Here is a 22,340-nt window from a genome sequence, read left to right as displayed (position 1 = left end):
GGGATGGGAAGCGGAACGCTTCAGGTCGGAAGCAGAGATGCGTGGTCGAAAGACAGCACTGCCGGCAGAACGGATGACAATGACACGATCCGTACTCCGTATCCGTACAATGCTGAGATCCCCCCGCAGCACCCAGGCAGCAACAACAACAACAAGGGTTCATCTTTGTCAGCTCTAGCATCTCTACGCGCCTTGTGACTCAACCCACTCTCTTTTCCCTGCCAGTAGCGGTACTGACCTTGAAGCCACCATCATCAGTTCAGGCAGACGGCCCGCCCTTATACGCGCCCGTCTATCATATCGGGAGCTCAGTATCGTGAGTGAGGATGTTGGAGATCAAATCTTGATCATGACGCTGTCTGGCCAACTACCTAACTACCTACTATATCAACGATGGCACCAAATAAGAGATCGATTTTATTTCCCCAATCACACAAGTCCAACAACACGCAACATCAACACCCTTCCCGAATCCAATAATGTCACGCCCTAGAAATTGAGACCCAGAGGGTTTGCTGCAGCAGTGGGATTGCCCACGATCTTTGACTTGGTCGCGGGTTTTGCCCCGGCTGCACCATTGGGCTTCGCCGAGGTCGCCTTTTTGACCGAGGTGGTAGGCTTTTTGGCCGCCCCGGTCGTTTTGCTTGACGTCTCGTCACCAGGCTTCTTCCTCATGGCGCCTGGGTTTGGTGTCGATGCAGACTTGGCCGGTGCAGAAGAGACGTGTTTCTGAACTGGAGCAGGAACCGCCGATGTCGACTTCTTCGCACCGCCGCCAACTGGCTTCGGCCCAGGTGCTGGCAATGCTTTTCTCGGCGTCCCCCCCGCAATCTTCTTTTGAGGTGCTGAAGTCTTGCTTGTCGTCATCAAGGTCTTGGATGGACTGCTCTTGGGTGGTGCTCGGTACAGTTGAGGATTTGTCACTTGTCTCTTTCCTCCCGGCACCCCCGAGCCCAACCCCAATGGGTTACTTGCCGTTTGTGCCCTGCTTCCATCCGCCTTTGTCCAATCCATGATGGCATTTCCATAATCCTTCACGCCGTCCCCATAGCTTCGGATCGAGTTGTTAATGCCCTGACCCACCCCGTTGATACTGCCTCCTACGGCATTAATCGCTCCACCTGCAAAGGAGCCGGCACTTGAGACCACTCCAGACACGGTGGGAGCAAGAGCCTCAGAGACCTTGCCCAGAACCCACTGCGTTGCCATGGCTTAGGCGGACACAAGTGCAACCGGAGCTTAGGAAGTAGTGGTCGACTTCTTAGGACCGAGCTTAGGAGGCTTTCTCTTAGACTTGTCACCGGCTTGTGAGCTGGGAGGGGAGGTTTCAGCCTTCTCAGTCTTGTCAGCCTCGTCAGCTCTATCGGAGGCAGTGGCTTGTCCCAGTTGCTTTTGCGGGGCCAAGGACTGACGGCTGTGCACCAACTTGTCTCTGGGCAGCGGTCGAGGGGTACGGCTGGGGTCTTCGGGCTCTGCCTTGGGAGGTAGCTTGGGCAGAGTTCGGACTTTCCACTCTGGTTTGGCCTTGGGAGCTCTGTAGCCTCGAGTGGCGGTGACGTTGATAAAGTCCTTGTCAAAGAAGATGTCAAAGGATACGTTAGGCATTGGGATAAGCACTCAGTCAATAGGAGGGACTGAGCGTGTAGGATGGGTTGTAGCTTGGAGACAGCAGAAGAGTAGAATCAAGAGAATGAGGTGTTAGTTAAGAACTCAGCTATTCGATCTGGAGCGAGGATGGGCGGTGCAGAGCAGATATCAGGAATCAAGAAGCAGGAATCAGGGTCTGGTTTGATGCAGTGGACGGGGCAGCGAACGTCATAAGGGGCTCGCTGGTCGCACCGCCACGACCTCGATATCCTGTTTCTGCCGCCTTCATCCCTGTCAAAACAACGAGTCGGGACGCTGCTGGCTGGGCTGCGGCTCACTGACGCTCCTCTCACTGCTCACCGATCGCTGATGGCCGCCGAAACAAACGATCGGCCCAGGGTGCCAGAAGCGGACATTTCTGTCATTTGCTGCCCATCTCCCCCTCTCCAGCGCCCTGGACTGAATCGACCAGCGTCAACGCCACAATGGATGCATGGATGCAGCTGGCGGTCAAGTCATCGGTCGAGACGGAAAGATCTTCCCAAAGCCCTGTCACCTACCTGTCGACCTTGAACCCCTTCGTACGTCAGCGGTGGCGTTCCCCCATCTCGGCCGTTTGCAGGTGAATTCCATTCTGAACATTTCACTGCAATGGAAACAACTGCGGCCGTGGGATGTTTTGAAGACCTAGCTACCAAGATGTACACAAAACCTCGGCGGCAGGCTTCAAATTGATAGTCATCCAACATGTCGGTGGTCAAACCAGGCCTCGAGCCTGCCGCAGGCTTGTCTCTCGAGTCAAGGCCAAATCGTCCTGATCGCGTGCCTTTGAAAAAAGGGGAATATTCAATAGCCTCGCGCGCTCTGGCATTGTCTACGTACTTCTTGTCCGGAGCCCTAGCCATCAATCTCTCCCAGTTCCTCGGGACTCCTCTGTATCTCGTCAACCAGGACTGGTATAACGCATGGATTGCCTTCACCAAGCAGTCCTTTGGGCTGCTCACAATGACATTGACTCAAACCTTTGCACCCACCAAGGTCATCATCTCCGGCGACGCGTCGGTTCGCGGTCAACTTCTGCAGTCAACGGACGGCAATCTAGTCCTCGACTTTCCTGAAAGGCTAGTCCTCATTGCAAACCATCAGATCTACACGGATTGGCTGTACCTGTGGTGGATAGCATATTGTAATGGTATGCATGGGCGGCTATACATCATCCTCAAGGAGTCGCTCAAGAAGATCCCCGTGCTAGGATGGGGGATGCAGTTCAATCAGTTCATCTTCCTCAAGAGAAAGTGGGAGCAAGACAAACCCAGTATGGCCAGCGCTTTGCAACGACTCAACAATCCCACAGATCCCATGTGGTTGCTATTATTCCCGGAGGGTACTAATCTGGCCCCGAGTACTCGTGCAAAGAGTGCTGCGTGGGCGCAGAAAACCAGCATTCCCGACATGCAACACGTACTTCTACCACGCAGCACCGGGTTGCGCTTCTGCCTCGAAGAACTCAAAGGAACCGTCGACTACGTGTATGACTGCACCATAGCCTACGAAGGTGTGCCACGAGGCCAGTTTGCACAAGACATCTTCACGCTGAAGGCAGGTTACCTCGAAGGTCGACCTCCCAAGTCCGTAAGCATGCATTGGCGTCGCTTCGCAGTCAAAGATATTCCTTTGCATGATGACAAGGCCTTTGAACTCTGGCTCATCGCCCGTTGGCGGGAGAAGGATTTGCTGATAGAACAATACCTCCAGACAGGCAGGTTTCCTGCGGACAAGGGTGCTACAAAATACAAGTCTGGCAAAGTTTTGCGAGGCTGTGGACACATGGAAGTTCCCATCAGAGCAAGCCACTGGTATGAGTTTCTCCAGATCTTCGCCCCCATGGGCATTCTAGCCATGGTCCTCTACATTTTTTACGGCGACCTGCCCAAGCGCTTTTGGAAAAGCATCAACAAACAAGCTCTCCAATCTGGAACGGAGGACATCAAGCAAGCCGGGCTCAAGGCCGGCAAGAACGCGAAATCTATGACCACATCGCTCGGAGGCCTGACGCTTGATTCTTTCTTCGAGCCGGATCAGCAGCAAGAAGCGTTCAAGTCTGGAGCTCTAGCCGTCCAGAGCCTCCTCAACTCCCCTTCAGCACAGACTCTGCTCAGCCGGGCCGACTTCATGCAGCAATTCCTGTCGGACCCACAGAAGATGGTGACAGACAGTATCACAAGTAAACAACAAAATTTCATGCAGCAGATTGCCATGGAGGAGGCAAGGAGACAACAGAACCGCGTATCAGCACCAACAACTGGTCCGTTAAAACCAATCGCGAATGGGACGGCAGGTAAGAAGAATAAATTCTGGGAGGAATTAGAAGCCGAGAAGAAGAGTCGACATGGCTCAGTCGTGTCGGCTCCGATCTCGTCAACCACTAAGAAATCCGGGGGGACATTTTGGCAAGAACTCAAAGCAGCCGAAGAGAAGAAGAAAGCTCCAGCAGTGACAGAACGGGCGATGAAGAGGTTGGGTGGCCAGAAAGGCGGGTTCTGGGACAGCTTGCAAGCTGAAGAGAAGAGTCGACACGGCACGGTGGTAACTCTGTCGAGTAATGCCTCGACGGCGGTGGCATCCGAGAAGTCCGCGTCGACGGCCAGTAAAGGGTCTGCGCCGAAGCTGGGGACATCCAAGGCGCCTTCCACGGCTGGCACAGGAAAAGGCGTCAACAAAACCCCTCTTACGAAGCCGGTAGCCAAGGTCTCGAATCAACAGCCACGGCCCGTGGTGAGCTCAGCCGCGACATCTACCAAACCAGCAGCGAAAAGCGGCCTCACGCCGGTGCCCAAAGCGAAACCGGCATTGTCAACGTCGACTGCTTCTACCAACAAGACTGCTGCGCTCAAACCGAAACCGAAACCGAAATTGAAATCGACCACGGCACCTCAAGTACCTTCGACGATCAAAGCCTCGCCTGCGAAGACGTCGACTCCAAAGGCCCTTCCGGCCGCACAGAACAAACTCAACACCAGCACCAAGAAACCAGAGACTCGGCATTCAACCGCACCCGCCGTGAAGAAACCGACAACCACATCCACGCCTAAGCTGGTTCCCGCTACAAAGAAACCAGGTTTCGCATCGAATCAGACAAAGGCTTTGGCAGGGGGGAAAACGAAGGTGGCGACGACGACGAAGAAGAATGGTCCCAGTCCACCGAAACCGAAGTCGTGATAATAACAGTGTTCTCTGAGTTGTTGAAGGCGAATGGGATTGCATTGTTCAGGAATCCTGAGTTAAGCGAACGCATACCTCGTGTACCCCGTCACGTTTGTGCCTGGAGGATCATTGCTGCATGCATCTTTTAGCGGTCCATCCCTGTACTCTACGTTATAGTCCAGCATTGAAGCCAAGTGATCTACAGTCCTGGTCCTGACCCTGGTCCCGGGCTATATACCACCTACCTCTTGTACAGATAATAGCCTGAGCCTTGTGTAACTGGTGACGTGCTATTGTACCTGTATCTGACTCTGTACGGTATGCCAGGGTGTGACGGGAAATACAGTAACGCATAAGGCTGACGAAAGTATTGTACATTCAAGACAGCCTCGTGGGGTATGTTCTGTGTATGTATATGAATACCTAGGTATGTACATGTATATAATAGATAAATATATGAAGAAGACCTTCTCATCAAGAGAGAGTATTTGTGATCTGACAGTTGTACCCCGTACCCCGTACCCTGTACCCCGTACATCACCACGCAGTAGAGGTAGAGTCAGACTCTAGGACAGCGATAGGGATAGTGACAGGGATAGAGATAGTGATAAGGATAGGGATAGGGATAGTGAAGGTCTTCAGAAGACAATGGATGAATGAATGAGCAACAACTTGTCGCTTTCACGGTGTTGGTGTTGGTGTTGGTGTTGGTGTTGATGTTTGACGCTTCTCTCTCCCATTTGTGGTCCTGTTTGACGCTTCTCTCTTACACTTGTGGTCCTGTTTGTCGTTCTGTTATACCTAATTGCCATTGTCCCTGTCACTGTCATTGTCACTGTGCAGAACAAACACCAGCCCCGGTCAGTGTCACTGGCACTTTCACTGCTGCATGTTCTGTCATATGTTCTGTCATATACATATTACATATATCATATATCAATCGCTCGGGAGTCAGATCGGTCATATACATACATTATCATGTATGAACCGCTCGTGAGTCAGATCGGTGAGTGAGAGATGCTGTCCAGCACGGGCAGAGGGTATAAATTAAACCCTGTTCAAGTTTCGACTTATAGATACCGTATCCTGTCTCGTTGACAGCATTTCACAGATTCGCCTTTCTCATCATACCGATTGACGCCGACGACAAACTCACCTACTCCGGCGTACGTTTATGCGACATACTCCCACACTCCGGCGTACGTTTATGCGACATACTCCTGCGCTCCTGCATACGTTCATGCAAGCTGTGAGTGCCTGGTAGGACTGGAGTGGGAGTAGGACTGGCCTTGTCTAGTCGTCCAGACAAGAAACAAGCCACTCAGCATATCCGGGACATTGCTGTCCGTCAAGTCTCTCGTCCCTCGTCCCTCGTCCCTGTTTCTTTGTTTCTTCCTCGCTAACCTTCTCGATCAGTCGATCTGATCAAGATCCTTATCACCCAATCTTGTTGCGTACTCCTTCGTACAGACAGTATTCAAACCCCAATCACTGTACAACAAGGAGACAACAGACAACAAACTGTAGACAAGATGGCTCAACCTCTGCCTCTTGCTTCCTTGTCCGCAACAAAACTCAGAGCGTAAGTGTAAGGAAGCAAAACATGCTCCACATACCTTGTCCATCTCCGTGTGTGTTGTTCTTGTCAGTCGATCTGACCTGGAACACGATGCTAACACGGACAACAATCTAGCCTCAAGACCTCGGAGACCATCGTGATCCTGTACAAGCAGACCGCCGACGCCGAGCCTCTGATTCTGTGCGAAGCCTTTCCTAAAGCGGTTGCCACGACCTTCTCGACCAAATGGAAGTTGGACTTTCCTCCAATCAACAAGATGAAGGTGGCCGATCTTCAGAAACCAGCAAGGAAATCAGTCAGTGTGGTCGGTGGTCGGTTCAACATCCACAAGGCCATCCTCGGCTGGATGTTATCCTGCTGTAATGGCAAAGGAATCCAGCGATTCCCATACCCAACCCACAAGGCATTCACCTACTTGTACTTGGCTCGGGCTTGTGCTGCCATCATTGGGTGTGAGTATCTTGAACAGGAAGTGAGCAAAGCCATGGAGCGTATGGCGCATACTCAGATCCACTCTGAAGATGTCCGAGCGTTGTACCTGCTCACTCCTCCGGACAACGACATGAAGAAGTTCCTCGCCGAGCATGTGGCGTCTCGCATCTGGGAAAAGAGACTCAAGGCGAAAGGGGCATACACGACACTGAGAGAAGAGATACCAGAATTCAACAAGGCCATTGACGACATTCTGCACGGGAAGAAGGAAGAGAGAGAAAAGGAGAAGTTGCCAAGGGCGGCAAACGACAAGTCAATTTTGGCTAGTCACAATCAGGCCTGGCGTTCCAATAAAGCGCAGGGTTGTCGAGGAGAGATGGGACAGGGAAAGACGCCAAAACTGAAAGGGGAGGCAGTCAAAACTGCAAGCGTGGAATAAATGGTCGACCAGCTTTTGCGCGTTTGGACCTGGAGGCTCTTGGACTTACAAAGAACGAACTCAGTGGTCAGAATTGAAGAGACTGCTGTTTTCCCGTATTGCAATATTGAAGATTGTAGATAGCTCACTCCTGACCACTAATTACCAAAGGCAACGAGGGCAAAGCAGACTAACGCAGGGACGTCTGTTGATATCGTCCTCCAGAAATGGATTTTGAGCCATTGCTTGACATATTCGATAGTCTGGCCTTTCTTTTCCACCTCTTCGTCGCAAGCCCATTTGATCTTCTGGCTGATAGGGTATACGAATGCGAAATGGCCTAGAGTGAATGCTGCACCGGCTAGAGAGAGGGAGCGTTTCGGACTGCCTTCAGGGAAGTATCGAGCAGCGTAAATACCCCCGACGATGGAGGGCAAGGTGACGGAAAAGATTCCGGCTAGCCCCAGAGGTAACCAATTGGTCCAGAACAGGCGGACCGCCTTGCTGCTTGCGGCGAGGTCGTCTTTAGACTCTTTGATGAAGGGGTAGAAGATGGTGGGCTCGAGGAGCGCGTAGAAGACGGTCAAGGAGGATGAAATGAGAGGGATGGCGACGGTGATTCCGACGCCCAGTGTCTTTGTGGTCGACATGGTGTGCAAAAGCCGCAATGGTAGTACTAATTTACGGAAAACTTATCAGAGGTAGAATCGTCTGGGACATAAGGACGCAGTTATATCGTATCCGGAACAGCACGGAATCCAAGGTCATAGAAATGGCATCACGACTGACGAGGTGCAGTCGATCATACGATCATACGAGGTACGAGGTGGAGAAGCGGGCGCATGCATAAGGCTCCCTGAAGGATCATACCCCGTACATGCAAGGGAATAGTGGGCTTAGGGGCCTGAGGAGCCTTTGTCTGCTGTGGTGCTCTACTATGCCTTACCTAGAGGTACCTAGAGGTTAGGTATCTGGAGTACTGTACATACTCCGTATGTTGTGCAGTGTGCAGTGTGCATGGATGCAACACCTACCCGGCGCAGCTGCACCGTTGTCCGGAGAATTTGTGACAAGCATGAAGCCGACGTCCAATGGAACATGGAATGTGTGCTGTCTCCTGCAGGCTGGTGTGATACGAGCTGCAGGTCGACAGGCGTGGACAGGACAGTAGTAGTAGATACTGGGTAGTATATGGGTGAGACCATAGGAGCCATGCCACCATGGAAGACCATCAGGTGTTGACCTATATACCTACCTACCTAACACGCCCTTAGGAGGGAATGGACTGTCTTTTAGGCGATGCCTAGCTAACCTCCAGGGGCCAACGAACATGATTGCCCCCCCTACGCACCTACGCAAGGGGGCTCCTAAGGCCTTTTAGTTGAAACTGGCTAACGGAAAATGCCAAAGCGGCTGCCATTTTTAACCGGGCTAACGCTTCCCGTGTCATCTAGTGCCTGCTACCAACCTGCTAAGCCCTGACGCACTCTCGATCTCCACCGCAGGCAAGATACAGGCGGTGCAGGCAAGATACAGGGGCTTCCCCTGAAACCCACCAGTTCCCGTCCCCAGAGATCCATCATCAAAACGCCAAAAAGAAAATTCCGCCACCAAGCGACGCGTCCAGGCTCTAATCCACATGCAGGAAGTTCCAGGGCGTACAGTCCGCTGAAGAATCGCAACTGTCGCGCGTCTCATGCAGGTGTGGGTGGCATATGAGATTGTCGTAACGTTTGGTTCGTTCCTTAGCATCCCATTCACTACTGAGTACTTCAGCGCTCCCCCTTCCCAACACCGACATCCGTCCGTACCCAAGCACGTACGAGTTGACCATTTACCGTCGACCAAGTCTACCTAGGTAGAGACATCCCGACAGATACCACCTCCCTCGATCAACCCTCGCGGTCCAACTGTGGCGGAACTGTCACCAGAGTCTACTACGACAAACCGTTCTTCACTACCTCGAGGCCTGCGCCGATCACACCCTTGCCTGGCCTCTTCTCGCCTCTCCAAATTTCAACTCGACATCCTCGTTCTTGATCCTGGCACTAGTCCACTTGAGTCTATTCAGCTTTCGTCCACCTCAACAGGTCGGAAACTTTGTCTCCCAGTGTGGCCGTCAAGAAAACTACTCCGGGCCCGGGAAATAACGCCGACCTGGTTCAGGTTTGCCTCGTCGTAGTCCAACACGCCGTCCTTCCCCCTTCTTCTGTGTCAAGGGAGTCAGAAGAAGTCTCCAGAATCAAGCTCCCTTTGAGCCTGTCACTCGGGAGCACTGCCAGGGTATTTTGCATTGGATTGTTCTTCACAGAGTATCCTTACGCAGGAAGAATGCAACTGTGAAGGATTATCTTGGGTTGTCCAAATCCCTCGAATTTGACCTGAACTGTCCAAAATTCAGCCATGCCGCCAACTGGATCTTCCGAGCCTTTGCGACCGCTGGCGGATTACTTCTGGATTGCTGGACTGGATACGCAGCAGCTACTTGAGGCGTTCTCTTATTCAAGGTGGTCGCATGAAATTTCTGACACTAATGGTGTTGTCGAGTCTGCAATCAAGGAAGAGGCCACTGTCGACAACGATGAATCTTCAATCCTGCAATCCCCTCGAACCTCTGTCCGCCATTCCAGGCATGACTCTTATCAGCGACTCTCCCAACTCTCCGATGAGGCAAGAAGCGCAGTTCAGAGTTTTAGCGATGCCACTCGTCCACACAGCAATCGAGGCAGCACTCGCAGTAGTGTTACAGTTCGGCCTGCTAGTCCGTCCCCAGCCGCTCGAATGTCCACCGCGTTCACCGAAGTTGACTTTGAAAAAGCCATGAAGAAGTTCACCATCGACCGAGAAACCTTCTTTCTGGACCTCAACTTTAATCCGTCCAAGCCGTCCGAACCCTCCCAAGCCTCCCAAGCCTCCAAACCGACACCATCGAAATCACGCCCCAAGACGCAAAAGATTGTTGTTCCTGATGAGCCGAGTCCGCCTTTAAACCGTAACTTTGGCAGCATTCGTAGACATCTTTCTTTCAAGGATATGTCTAGTGCGAAGCGCCAACCGTCTCTAGCTCGACGGACATCTACTAGAACAACGCGCAGAATGAGCAGTTACAACTCAGTCATACCTGTTCCGGAGACGTTGCACAGTCCACCCGACCAGCATCCTTTGGCGAGGAAATTCCAGCCGGTCCTACTTGACAGATATCCTCGGTCAACTACGATCGATAAAACCAACGGAAGAAGCCTATTCCCGGATTATGTGCCTATGTTTGCGTTCCCAAACGACATCAAGCTCGTCTCTGCAGAAACAAAACCAAGAGCTACTTGGCATGAATTCTCAATGACGGCAGGCGATAATTCAAGACTCACTGGAGTGTGTATTACTGTCTGGGTTCCTGTGAGCCGCCAGATAGCCGTGGATTTGGAGAAGAAGTGTGATGAATGGCGAAAAGCGCATATGTCTGAAGCAGAAAGAGAGATGGCGATCTCACTGGCCGAAAGATTGACTGTTGAAAGCGCAAAGTTGTCGCGGCTGCTAGCGCAGCTTCCTCAAGTATCTCACGATTCGGCAGCCAGAGAAGAACTGGAGGATGAAATTAGCGCGGTCGAGGAAAAGATTAGTGTCATGTCGGACATGCTGAAGCCATTACGCCACGGTTCCGTTTCAGAGATCCAGGGGCTGTCCACCAGTGACACGACGTTTTGGATCCCGAGGGTCTATGGGATTTTGGGCAAAGATGGCGCAATGGCCAGTTTCTGGAGACAGTGGTTACGAGCGATTGTGGTTCCTATGACGGACGGCGGCATCTTGCGAGTGCCAGCTAGTTCTCCCAAGGTCGGCATGTGGCAGCCGCTGGAGCGATATGTTTCCACCTTGTGCCTCGAGGCACCTTCGCCGACATCATCCAAGGTTCAAATACAGACCTCTATACGAGAACTTCATCTCTACGCCAAAAAGGAAGCTGCGAACGAACTGCCTGGAAGTCGGACCACTGACCTATACCCGCTGTTTAAGACACTCACTATCCCTAACATCATTCTCCTTTTCGAATATGTTCTGGCCGAATCCAGGATTATCTTGCTTTCATCCCACACTTCAATGCTTCAGCTTGTCGGCAGAGCTATCCTGGAATTGATTTGGCCCCTAGTGTGGACGGGAGTCTATATCCCTGTGCTTCCCTCACGGCTAGTACAAGTGCTTGACGCACCGTGCCCTTACATCTGTGGCATCAATCGCAGCTACGAGAAATATGACCTTCCTGACGACGACTATGTTCTTGTCGATCTCGATAAGAACGAGCTGCACAGCACTTCGCCCCCACCTTTTCTGCCTAAACAGCAACGGAGAAAGCTTATGTCTCTGTTGCATCAAGCTGCACCGCTGCATCATAGCTTCGGTGTAACGCCTGGTCCGCCCGCATATGCCGTCGAGACCTTTCCATTTGATGCATTCTCTGGGGAACTCGACTCCGTGTTCACTGCAATTGCCAGGTCAACAAATTTGGATAAGCTGGTCAGTCTCAGTTCCTCCTCCTTTGGTCCCTCTGCAGCGTCGGACACGATACGACGTGCTCCGTTGTTGAACGTCTTCCTTGCCTCCGGCCCGGCACGGGGGAAGAAGAGCATTGAGCGGCCGATGACATCTTCAACCGCACGCCAATCAAGTCAGACAGGTTCTGATGGATATTCTCCAATTGTCGGAAGCTTTGGTCTCCCACCTGCGTCTAGAAATGACTCTGGATATGCATTGCAGACTTCGCTACGCGAAAAGAGGTCGGGTCATTTCGATTCACTCTCTAAGCGCAGCTTTTCTGGGTCTAACCACATGATGCGCAAGGCCAGTCTCCCGTTCGTGCGACACAATGCAAGTCCTTCAGCGACCTCGTTGTCTGACATGAGGAATGGGTCGACCTACGCGGCCTCTACATACGCCCAGTCAACCTTGGCGGCATCTACAATAATGCCTGGTATGCATGTTCAGCCTGCAATCAATTCTGAGGGAACATATTGGGCCGAGGGCCACTGTCTTCAGTGGAAAGCTGAAGATGGTCCTTCAACCTGTGTGCTCTGTGATGATAAGGCGCAAGATGGATACTACCGATGCTCAGGTTGTGGGTTTGTAATTCACGACCGCTGTGCTAACCAGATCACTGTCGTTTGCTCCGCTGCTTTCTATCCTGATCAGGTTCGAGCCGCCTTTGTTAGGTGTCTAGCCAGCTTGTTCTACACATATCGGAAGTTCATGAGTCCAGCACGTCCAACAAAAAAGAGGGTTGGAGCAGTGTATGCATTCGACAATGAAGCATTCATCAAGAGCCTCCCTCCAGACCATTCTGCTTATATGGAGATGCTCCAGCAGACTCAAGCTTGGAACGAATTCATCATGGAGCGTGAAGAGAAAGCTTCGAGTCCAGAAATTGCCTTGTTTGACGCTATTATAATGGCAAAGCGAGGCCGCGCGGGCTTGCTGCGGTCCGGTCTCCCAAATATCGGTCGCAGTCGCAAGAGCTTTGTACAGCGATCGGCATCAGGAGGTCCTCCGAACGACGTTCTATCAGATGCCTCTCAGCATCAGTGGCGAATCATTTCGGTCTCGGGTGGCTCCAATCGTTCAGATCTGGGCCCGGCGGCTAAAGGACGCGACTACCATGCCATCATTACACGAACACCGTCCAAGTTGGAGGAAGGCCTTTTCAAGCAGGAAGAAAGCCTGCCGGAGTTGCCAACGATCCCCAAAAAACCACGACCGAGTGTTCTCAACGGCAGATTGAATGGACTTGGCATGAACGCACCATGATTTCGGTCGAAACCCCAGCAAGTATGAATAAGGACGCCATTCCGGTCCGATCATCTGCCGCCGTTTATACCGCCCTACGACGAGACAAGAGGTTGCCAGTGCTGAGAGAACCACGCTCCCCCATGGAACTGCGCCATTGGATCGCAAGCTGGCCAAGGACCGCCCTGCCGTCCCGTCTCATACTGTTCTTGAGTTCTTCCACTCCTTCCTGCAGCCCTTCCACCTGTTCTACAACAAAAGCAACTTGAATGATATCTCGAGGGTTGATAATGGGATTGTGCGGCGTAAGTCCACTACCCTTTTCAGAATCCCAGTTGAGAGGGGTCGACCTGAATGGCGCTTTTGGTTGAAGCTTGCTCTCTTCCAGCACAATCGTTGTGTCCGAAACATTTTCCAATTGAGCTTCCAACGCATATCGAACCAAAGTCGTTCTGCCATATGGCCCGTGAGTCTTATCGAGGACCTCGATCGGGCTCAACTCGGTGGCCTTGGTCCGCACACTCAGACACGGCTGAGCGAGGAACTGGTACAATTTTCGAAACGACCTCACTCGCCCGCTGGTTGCCTGGCCATCACCTGCTATTGTTTCTGTATAGGTAACGTTGACGGCAAGAACGTGGTTGCCTTCTTCCTTTAGGTCAAACCGGATAATTCTTTGCAACGCGGAACCAGGCCCGCTTTGGTCATCTTCTGGTGTGCCGGCCGTGTGAAGGTCTAGGGGCACTGCCTGGGATGGCGTTTGCATTTCTGCAAGGATTTTGGTTCCGGAAGCTGTCTTGGAGGTGTTGCTCGGCAAGAGTTCGTTATTGGCACATAAGACGCAAGAGAAAGTCTCGCCGACGTGGGCGGAGCCAAATGAAGGCGGCAGAGCCAGGTTGTTGGATAGGATGAACTCCTGGTCGACCGCCTCAGACGGGTATGCCAGGGATGCCACATGGGGGATTTCGGCGTCGCTCTCTCGCGACAGAGGATGTTGCAGCGCCAGGGAGGGACGGGAGAGCCTGCAGAGTTTGGATGAGAACGGCCGCCAGGATTCCCAGAACTGGGGGACAACCTTACCTTAGAACTTACATAATTGTATTAGCGGTGAATATTGGATTTGTAATGCAGAGACAACATCATATGGGTTGGATCATGGACCTACCTTTCAACGACACGGAGTGCGGCTCCTTCGGGAAATTCCCGGTATCAGCTCGAGGTCGAGCCATGACCAGCTCAAGATTCAATATTAATTGGCCCGATCGGATAGAGTCGTTAGACGGATGATGAGCCCAAGTAAGGACCGGCGGTGCTGAGTCTCCGTTATCTCACTTCAGAGGAGCGGCGACTACTTGTGAAGGGGGCGACCAGTGGTAGTCGCACCATTGCGAGTACAGTCGAGATTTTTCAGCCGCAATAAGCAATACTGGGCTTGGAGAGAGATGGAGGGCGACGGAAGCCTGATATCCATATGATGGACTCGAGAGTGGTTGAACGAGGCTGAAGCATGAATGCAATGCAGTGCATAATAGTAACGTCGGACAGGTCTTGGCAGCTCACGTGCCTCGACGGGCAAGACTAGCCATATAAGTGCTAGTCTTGTATTGCTTTGCGTTGCCGGGCGACGCCCCTTCCAACACCAACGCGTCACGATCCTCAGCCCCAGCACCGAGTTTCTCGAATGTATCCGATGTTACACTTATGCTTAAATCAGCCAGCAACAACAAGGCACAAGACACGCCCTTTTTCGAGACTGTAGTACCCTGTCAAGCGTTCCGTTTTCTATATTCTCACCAATTGACTAACGATACTCTCAAACATGCGTATGACTCGCGCTGCTTTGCGGGCTCAGGCTCATGACGACACTGACACTGAACTGCACCCTACAATTATCCACGAAGATGGTGACGCGGATGCGCTGCAGAACAGCAATAGCGAGGACTCTGATGGCGCCAACCACGACCCTTACTCTTCGCGCCCGGTGTTGAAAGACATCACGCACGATAACTACACAATTACCGAGGATGTCAATGCCACCGAGAAACACACTAACGCTGTAGACGAAGAGACTGCGCCTGCGCTCCCGAAGAAAACTAGGGGCAAGAGAAAGGGGAAGCCGAACAAAAAAGAGAAGGAGGAAGACACAAGTGTCGAAGACACTAGCACCAAAAATGAAAAGGAGGCAGATACGGAAGAGCAAGCATGGGGAGTTGCTGAAGACATTGGTTCTGGGGACCCGAGTTTCTCATCTGAAGCTGTCAGGAACCAAGAGCGGCCCCAAGAACCGTCGCACACCGTTTCTGAGGAGACAGAGTACGGCAACAAATTCATATCCGAAACGGTCAGCGATCCCATGCCCTGGGAAAATGTAGTCACCGACCAGCTCCCAGTCAGTGAAGTTCTGGTCGCGCCCGAGCCGGTGCAACCCAATCAACTTCACGACTTTACATCCACACGCAGTGACTCTCTGCATAACTCAACATCGGCAGCAGGAGATACTGGTAGCGATCCGCCCAAAACACCTAAATTCGATCCATCAATCCACGTACCAAACGACGACGTTGCGACGCCAGCTACGGATACTGCAGAAGATTCCTTCGTTGACAAGATCAAGACTAGGTCTCCAAGCAAGATACAAAGCTACACAGAAGTCAGCCCTTCCGACTGCTCTATCGAGAACACCATGACACGCATATCGCGGATCGAGGACTCTGTTGACGCGATCGACGCCTTAGAGGACGCGATTGAGAAGGTCTCTGAAGGTTTGCCAGTGTTGGGCGGACTCCAGATCGAGTCTCCTGTCAAATCTCGGAAGAATACACCCACTCGCCAGCCTGCTCAATCTTGTACCCCTGCGCCAAGCGCTATGAAGACACGCCGAAGTCCAACAAAGAATTCCCATATTTCGCCTACCAAAACAACCACTGTTGTGAGGTCTTCCGGCCCAACAAAGCCGACTATTGTACGCCCATCAGCTCCAAAACCAGCAAGCAAACCAGTAGCTATGACAAAACAGGCGAAGAAACCTATCATTGACGGCAACAAGCCTAGAGAATCCATCGCTTCGTCTCATCCAGCGTTATCGTTCTCGAATTCCCCATCCAAGGGGGTTTCAAATACTTCGCAGAAGCGTGTCCCCAGTACGAGACTGTCCACGACAAAACCTGCCTTTGTTCCTGCCAAATCGTCCAAGCCACCCACCAAGCCCACATTCTCTTTGCCTGGGGAAGCCATCTCGGCAAAGCTTAAGGCTCAGCGAGAAGAGCGCCTGAAACGAGAAGAAGAGGCAGAGAAGGAGAGAAAGCAGTTCAAGGCGAGGCCTGTACCGACCAAGACCTCCCGCCCAAGTGTCGTACCCAGAGAGAACAAAGCCAGTCAGGCGAGGATGAGCCTCTATGCTACTGGAGTAAACAAGGAAAACATTGCACCTAAAGCGGCTTCTAGACCGGCGGCAGCTGATCCCAAACCTCGGCCCTCGTCATTCTGTGCAAAACCAAGTTCTGACCAGACAAGGGCCAACTCGGGCATTCGACGTGCGACGAGTGTCATGGAGAAACCGCTCATGGCCAAACCTCGAGTTTCATCCCTACAATTGGCCTCCGGTCAGAAGTCCACAGTTACCAAAGACGATGTGGCTCAGCAAAAGGTGAAAGGCAAAGAAGTGTTCAGTCGGAACAAAGCCGAGATGGAGCGATTGGAAAAAGAGAGGAAGGAAAAAGAAGAGGCCACTCGTAGAGCTCGTGCCGAGGCGGCCGAACGAGGCAGACAGGCGAGTCGAGAATGGGCGGAGAAACAGAAGAAGAAAATGGCCACGCAAGCTGCTGTGAAGGAGTCAGGAAGCCACGATGGCAACTTTGAGACGCAGTCACATTCTACCGCGGTAGCTGCCTCCTCCTAGCTTGGTCTTGGAGTGGGAGTGTCAATGCGATGAATTGTGTCTATTCGGAGTAATGTCAACGATCTCCCGCAACGGATGGTGCCTGCCCACTCCGGTGGCGTCAATCCGTGAGTGTTGTTTGCGTCTGGAATGTCGCGTCTTGGAGTCTTGAAGGCTGGTTTTGACTGTGTAGCGCAGGTGTTGGATGGGGAAGGGAACGAACCAGTGGCACTGCCAGACAAAATGCAAATGCAACGGCAATTGCGGTTGGAAAATTGATATCTCTGTGTGAGAAATGCCAAACCGAAATCAACTTTGGATTACCCGGAGATGTGTCGGGGCCTACATCCAGCAACATAGCTACTAGGTACCCATTGAAATGGTTCATCACCTATGTCACCTTTGACAGTCACACCAACAGTAACGGTAATATTACCTGACGTTGATATGGTAGATTTACTAGCACAAGTTCTGTACCAACCCACTTAACCTATCTCCTCTGTCTTTGGCTGTATCGGTATCCGAACCAGGGGGACTGGGAGCTCTGGCGTCGATTGGCTGTTGACCCTCCGCCCTGGGTTTGCGCCGGCGATGTCTGCGTCGTCGCCCTCGCCCTCCTCTGGAGGTTTGGGTACTTTCACTGTTCGACCCAGTGCGTCAGCCTGGTGCGGCATTGCGGATACTGCCAAATGGGTTGACTTCATGACGGGGGGAGGAACAGGAAAACGACAGAACCTTGGAATTCTGGGAAGCCCCTGGATCTGAGTCGCAAGGTGGAAGGAAGGATAGCAGTATATACCACAATCCTGGTTGGAGTTGTTATAGGGCTGTTAAGGGCATACGTACTCGCAGCCATATTGATCGCGCGCAGCACATTTTCCCAATTCGCCAACACCAGTGCGACACTCTGTGCGCCGTCTTTCAGCGTGCCGAGTTTCTCTTCTAGCGTGGCGAGCTGCGTGGCCAAATTGGCGCTCAGGTCGCGCAGAGCCCGGAGATTCTCGAGTTCGGTGCGTTTCGATGCGATTCGAGTCTGCAGAAGGGACTGAGACTGTGAAGATTGACGCAGCGTCGAGGAGTTGTTGCCTGCACTGCCGCTGGCGGTGGCACTGCTGTGGGAAGTAGACGAGGTCGAAGGGTACATGTTGGTGAGTCGGTGCGTGTAGGACATGGTTGTGTGTAATATTATCTTTCGAGAACGTCTGAGATTGCGAGGTGGCCTGGTTGTGTGTAATACTATCTTTCGAGAACGTTTGAGATAGCGAGGTGGCCTGGCTGTTCGAACAGTTCGGCCGGAAAGAATAACGTCTCGAGATGGGTTAAAGTCTAGGAGGGCTTGGGATTTGGTGGTTCAGTGTGAGTTTGGTGTCGCAGGTTCAAGCGTGGTTGAGTCCCCAAACGCACGCATCTCAAGCCAGCATTCAGTATGGCGACTGTAGCACATGCAAACATCAACTTGTGTACGGATACGATCGGGGCAAACGCGGCCAAACGCGCACGTCTAGGTAAGGTCGCGGGTCGCGGAACACAGGCGCGCATATCAGACGGATAATTAGGACCACTTAAGAGGGGGAGCCAAGGTTGCGCTACGCCCAGAAGGGTGATTTGTTGATATTCACGGGCACTGCCTTAGTATTGCTGCTCAGGCTGCGAACCAATTCGAGTGGAGGAGTCAGCGATTGCTTGATTGTTGTCTTGACCACCACCTCCTGAAAGCCCTCGGCTTCAAACCCGCCTGCATATCACCTATACAGCATTTGTAGCCTTGAGTGCTGCCCTGGGCTGTCGGATCTGCTGCGTTCTAAACCAAGATCCTCACTCCACCTTGGCATGAAATATACGGGACACAGCAATCGGCGGAAGGCGTGACATGACTTGGTAACCTTGACATGGCGAGACTCAACGATGCCCCTGCTCCTCCTCCTGAAAGTATTGATGCGCGTACGTTCCTGCCGTGCAGAAATAGCTTCGACCTCGATCGCTGACAGAATGCAGTGAAACGGCGCTTCATTCGGCAGAACCGCGAGATAGCTCGTGTAAACTCGACCCAGTCCCAACGCATCCGAAACCTCGAGACGGAAATCTCTCGACTCGTTGCCGAGAACATATCTCTCCGCGAACAAGCGATCGCCGCGCAGGCTGAGGCGGGCCGATGGCGCAATGCGAACAATGTGAACCGGGAAATTCTGGATATGAAAGACAGAATGGAGAGGAAAGTCAACGAGCTGTCGCTGTTGATTGCAGAGATGGGACAGTTGCCCGAGAAGGCGGCGGAAAAGGGACGGAGGAAGAGTGGCATGCGGGATCCGAGAAACTCGACAGACCAGGGTTGGTTGAACAGGCAATCGGTGCGAGAAGCAATTGCCAGTGACAGGGAGCCATATGATGGGAGACTCCCCGTCATCCAAGAGGACAAGCTCTATCCACGGCGAACACTGGAAACTGCGGAAGTCATGGCCATAAGGGATGAAGAAGCTCTGCAGCAGGCTTCTGAGTCGCCCGAATTGGGTCCGCCACCGGTGGCACATTTCGACGTGGCCGAACCAATTGCATTCGGCTCCTCGGGCGCTGTTGACTACGACAATAGTGAAGACTCGATGCCGTTGCCTGCCGCATCAGAGAAGAGACGGAAACGGCGCACGAGCTCTCTGCTACAAGATATGCCAACCGAACCAGTCTCGGAGCCATCTTTGCCTGCTGAAGCCGGTCCCCAATTACTCAAGTCAGGAGCGAAACGGAAGCTAGATCTCACGGAGCTCGAGGAGCAGGTGCCTCTACCTCCCGGAGAGAACGACGACTTCGTCTTCCAACGGAGACAGGCGATTTGGAACAACCCAGCTTCAATCAAGAAAGCATCCAGGTTTACAAGAGCACCAGGACGCGAGAACGAGAAACCGACCGAGACAGACGGCAGCTCGCCCCAGAAGTCGACAGGAGGGGCGAGGAAGATTCTTGCTCCTAAGAGCACGAATTCTCCGACGAAAAGAAGGGTTCAAGTCTCCGAGAAATTTGGCAACCTCAAAGATGATCGAGATGGGGAACAAAAACAGTCTGTGAATGCATCACCACGCAAACGGAGGGTTCAACCAGAGTTCGAAGTCCCCGGTATTGTTCTAGATGCCAACGAAGCAGTCGAGCCACACAGTCTGCCGCCAAAAACTCCATCCGCACAGGAGGCCGACATACTATCCCCTATCTCAACCGAGCCATCAGCCAGGCCCACTCACCATTCGCAAGAGGCTGCTGTTTTGAATTCGGTGGAGGACGTCTTGAACGGTAGTATTGGCAGAGGGTCCCGCCGCGCACGAGCTGCCGTCAGCTACGCCGAACCGAACCTGAGAGATAAGATGAGAAGGCCTGGTAAAGAATTGGTGGGCGCCGTTGAGGGACTTGCAAAGAACAAAGACAATCCTCCATCTGCCCATGCAAGGGGCTCAAGCATTGACCGAGCGCCATCAGAAGCGCTGAGCGGAATCGACACGAAAGACGTGGTGATCAAAGTCAAGCAGGAGAAGGATACGAGTGAACAGCGGGAGAGGTGGAATGAGCTCGCCATGCCCGTTTCAAGTAAGAAAGAAGAGCCCACCAGTCCTTTGAGGGATAAGGAGAGGAAAGAAATTAGGCGTGATAAAGAGCACCCAAACATCGAAGCAAACCCGCTAAAACAGATCAACAGGAGACAGCGTTACAGCAATGAACTGGAAAAGGCCGTGGATCAAATGAAGATATTCGATCCTCCAACCGCTTCTCCCATTGAAGAGCCCAAAAGTCCGAACGCCGCTAGAGACTACACGAAGACTGCATCTGCAGCAACATCAAAACGAAAAGTTTCTGGGAGTGCGATCGGGAGAAGGCATTCCACTCAGCCAACGTCAGCTTCTTCGCTCAATTCTGCCGCTGGTGATGACAAAAGGGCTTCGAGAACGTCGGAATCAACGTCGAATCTCAAAGGACAACTTCCACGACCCAGCTCAGCTACCAGCTTGCGGCAGCACCCTGTGAACGATATCGAAGACAAGCATCTGAAGCGTTCACAAAGCGTCAGTTCTAAGTTGAGAGCAACGCGCGCCGAGACGGATGAGCCTGATTCGGCCAGGAGTGTCAGTTCCAGTGCTAGAAATGAGAGGATCACAAATCGGCGGCAGAGTATGATGGTTTAAGGCTGTGACGATATCCAGCCGGTTGGGAGATATCGACCCTGCCTTCGTCGACAGGGAATTACCGTTTAGCCAAGTCTCTCTTTGGGAGGTGGTCTGGATTGGATATTTGGGTTGGCTAACATTGGCAGATTGGTGGCGTTTGAAATGGTCCGTCGTTTGTGAGAGCGTGGCGTTGGGAGAGACCGAAGATAACCCTCGAACGAGAGAAGAATAGATCTGCTTTGTCTCGTGTTTTCGAACACTACTCCGCTCCTGGCGCATGCTCATTTTGATCAAACTCGTGCGTTAAAGCATTAAGTCCCTGGTCTTTCCTCGTGGCGGGTTCAGGTCGTTTCTCCATTGATGTTGGAATCATCAATGCTTCGTGACATGCCCATGATGACCTCGTCTAATCGTTTCACGTATGCTTTCATCTCCCTTCTCTTGGCCTTCCTCTTCTCCTCCATGTCCCTCACCTTCTCTGCCAGCACTCTGATTTCTTCCGCCTGTTGCTCCTCGCCTCTCCCAATTCCTGGTAATCGGGAGATCAGCAGCTCGATTTGCTGCCCCTTCTGCACCAAGTCCTCCGCCAGTTCCCGTTGCGCCTTGGCAAAAGTCTGCGGTGGAACAGGACGCAAGGGATACGCGGAGCGATCTGTATCTTCGGGCCCCGGTTGTGGCCCAGAACCTTGTGGTTGCGACTGGTCCCCGCCGGGAGTCTGCGTGGCTGTGGTCGCGGAGGGTGGGTAAGTGAAGGGGTCGTTTGGGTCTGGATCAGGTGCAACCAGGGGATGTCGCTGTGACAAATAGCTGATGGTCGAGAAGAATTGAGTGAGTAGTTGGTCGTAGCAGGTTTGCAACTGGGTGAGGATGTCGCTGGACATGTCGACGGTTCAAAACTTCTTGGGTGCTTGGGCTTTTAGGAGATGCTAGCAATTCATGGGAAAGCCTTCTCCAAGGCGGCGGTGATAGCAGCTAATCACAACTCTCGAGGACTAGCGCCGTCGACCTTCGAATGTGGACGCGGAGGAGAGCAACCTCAAGTAACGTAGGAAAGCCTCCAGCAATAATACGTAGTCATGTTAACACGTACTGTAGGAGTGGTGGTGGTGGTGGTGGTGGTGGTGGAGAAAGACTTGTCCGGAGAATAGGAAGCGGATCTCCGCAGGCAGGACGACGTGATCTGCTGCAAGCCCGCGCAATTACATATTAGGTCAGCCTTGCGGACGACCGCCACTTCCTTCTAGTAGTCTCTTTCATGTTCGCCGCCTTGTAGCTCGACATTTACTTCTCTCTCGACCCTTGTGAAAGTACGCCGGCCCTCCTCACTCT

General features: G+C 52.6%; 11 protein-coding genes across 11 annotated transcripts; 5 read left to right on the top strand and 6 right to left on the bottom strand.

The window, feature by feature from the left end:
- Window positions 1-489: 489 nt before the first annotated feature.
- A1O3_06354 (uncharacterized protein) lies at window positions 490-1,209 on the bottom strand (the record flags this gene model as incomplete). Its single annotated transcript, XM_007736474.1, has 1 exon — window positions 490-1,209. The coding sequence occupies one exon, from the start codon at window positions 1,207-1,209 to the stop codon at window positions 490-492; it is 720 nt and encodes a 239-aa protein (XP_007734664.1).
- Window positions 1,210-1,239: 30 nt separating this feature from the next.
- Window positions 1,240-1,605, bottom strand: A1O3_06353 (uncharacterized protein; the record flags this gene model as incomplete). The annotated part of the gene is made up of 1 exon (XM_007736473.1): window positions 1,240-1,605. One exon carries the CDS (start codon window positions 1,603-1,605, stop codon window positions 1,240-1,242), a length of 366 nt encoding a protein of 121 aa, XP_007734663.1.
- Window positions 1,606-2,334: 729 nt separating this feature from the next.
- On the top strand, window positions 2,335-4,806 carry A1O3_06352 (uncharacterized protein; the record flags this gene model as incomplete). Its single annotated transcript, XM_007736472.1, has 1 exon — window positions 2,335-4,806. The coding sequence occupies one exon, from the start codon at window positions 2,335-2,337 to the stop codon at window positions 4,804-4,806; it is 2,472 nt and encodes an 823-aa protein (XP_007734662.1).
- Window positions 4,807-6,323: 1,517 nt separating this feature from the next.
- Window positions 6,324-7,241, top strand: A1O3_06351 (uncharacterized protein; the record flags this gene model as incomplete). Its single annotated transcript, XM_007736471.1, has 2 exons — window positions 6,324-6,373; window positions 6,485-7,241. 2 exons carry the CDS (start codon window positions 6,324-6,326, stop codon window positions 7,239-7,241), a joined length of 807 nt encoding a protein of 268 aa, XP_007734661.1.
- A 137-nt stretch (window positions 7,242-7,378) lies between these two features.
- On the bottom strand, window positions 7,379-7,870 carry A1O3_06350 (uncharacterized protein; the record flags this gene model as incomplete). The annotated part of the gene is made up of 1 exon (XM_007736470.1): window positions 7,379-7,870. One exon carries the CDS (start codon window positions 7,868-7,870, stop codon window positions 7,379-7,381), a length of 492 nt encoding a protein of 163 aa, XP_007734660.1.
- Window positions 7,871-9,623: 1,753 nt separating this feature from the next.
- Window positions 9,624-13,013, top strand: A1O3_06349 (uncharacterized protein; the record flags this gene model as incomplete). Its single annotated transcript, XM_007736469.1, has 1 exon — window positions 9,624-13,013. The coding sequence occupies one exon, from the start codon at window positions 9,624-9,626 to the stop codon at window positions 13,011-13,013; it is 3,390 nt and encodes a 1,129-aa protein (XP_007734659.1).
- Window positions 13,014-13,077: 64 nt separating this feature from the next.
- Window positions 13,078-14,221, bottom strand: A1O3_06348 (uncharacterized protein; the record flags this gene model as incomplete). The annotated part of the gene is made up of 3 exons (XM_007736468.1): window positions 13,078-14,014; window positions 14,073-14,079; window positions 14,158-14,221. 3 exons carry the CDS (start codon window positions 14,219-14,221, stop codon window positions 13,078-13,080), a joined length of 1,008 nt encoding a protein of 335 aa, XP_007734658.1.
- A 590-nt stretch (window positions 14,222-14,811) lies between these two features.
- On the top strand, window positions 14,812-16,890 carry A1O3_06347 (uncharacterized protein; the record flags this gene model as incomplete). The annotated part of the gene is made up of 1 exon (XM_007736467.1): window positions 14,812-16,890. The coding sequence occupies one exon, from the start codon at window positions 14,812-14,814 to the stop codon at window positions 16,888-16,890; it is 2,079 nt and encodes a 692-aa protein (XP_007734657.1).
- Window positions 16,891-17,354: 464 nt separating this feature from the next.
- Window positions 17,355-18,040, bottom strand: A1O3_06346 (uncharacterized protein; the record flags this gene model as incomplete). The annotated part of the gene is made up of 2 exons (XM_007736466.1): window positions 17,355-17,509; window positions 17,716-18,040. The coding sequence occupies 2 exons, from the start codon at window positions 18,038-18,040 to the stop codon at window positions 17,355-17,357; spliced, it is 480 nt and encodes a 159-aa protein (XP_007734656.1).
- A 718-nt stretch (window positions 18,041-18,758) lies between these two features.
- Window positions 18,759-21,029, top strand: A1O3_06345 (uncharacterized protein; the record flags this gene model as incomplete). Its single annotated transcript, XM_007736465.1, has 2 exons — window positions 18,759-18,810; window positions 18,865-21,029. The coding sequence occupies 2 exons, from the start codon at window positions 18,759-18,761 to the stop codon at window positions 21,027-21,029; spliced, it is 2,217 nt and encodes a 738-aa protein (XP_007734655.1).
- A 323-nt stretch (window positions 21,030-21,352) lies between these two features.
- Window positions 21,353-21,892, bottom strand: A1O3_06344 (uncharacterized protein; the record flags this gene model as incomplete). The annotated part of the gene is made up of 1 exon (XM_007736464.1): window positions 21,353-21,892. One exon carries the CDS (start codon window positions 21,890-21,892, stop codon window positions 21,353-21,355), a length of 540 nt encoding a protein of 179 aa, XP_007734654.1.
- Window positions 21,893-22,340: the final 448 nt, after the last annotated feature.

The sequence above is a fragment of the Capronia epimyces genome, assembly GCF_000585565.1.
Source record: "Capronia epimyces CBS 606.96 chromosome Unknown aczIQ-supercont1.5, whole genome shotgun sequence".
NCBI lineage: Eukaryota > Fungi > Ascomycota > Eurotiomycetes > Chaetothyriales > Herpotrichiellaceae > Capronia > Capronia epimyces.
Note: the sequence above shows the minus strand (reverse complement) of the source record. Positions and strands in the feature narration are given on the sequence as shown.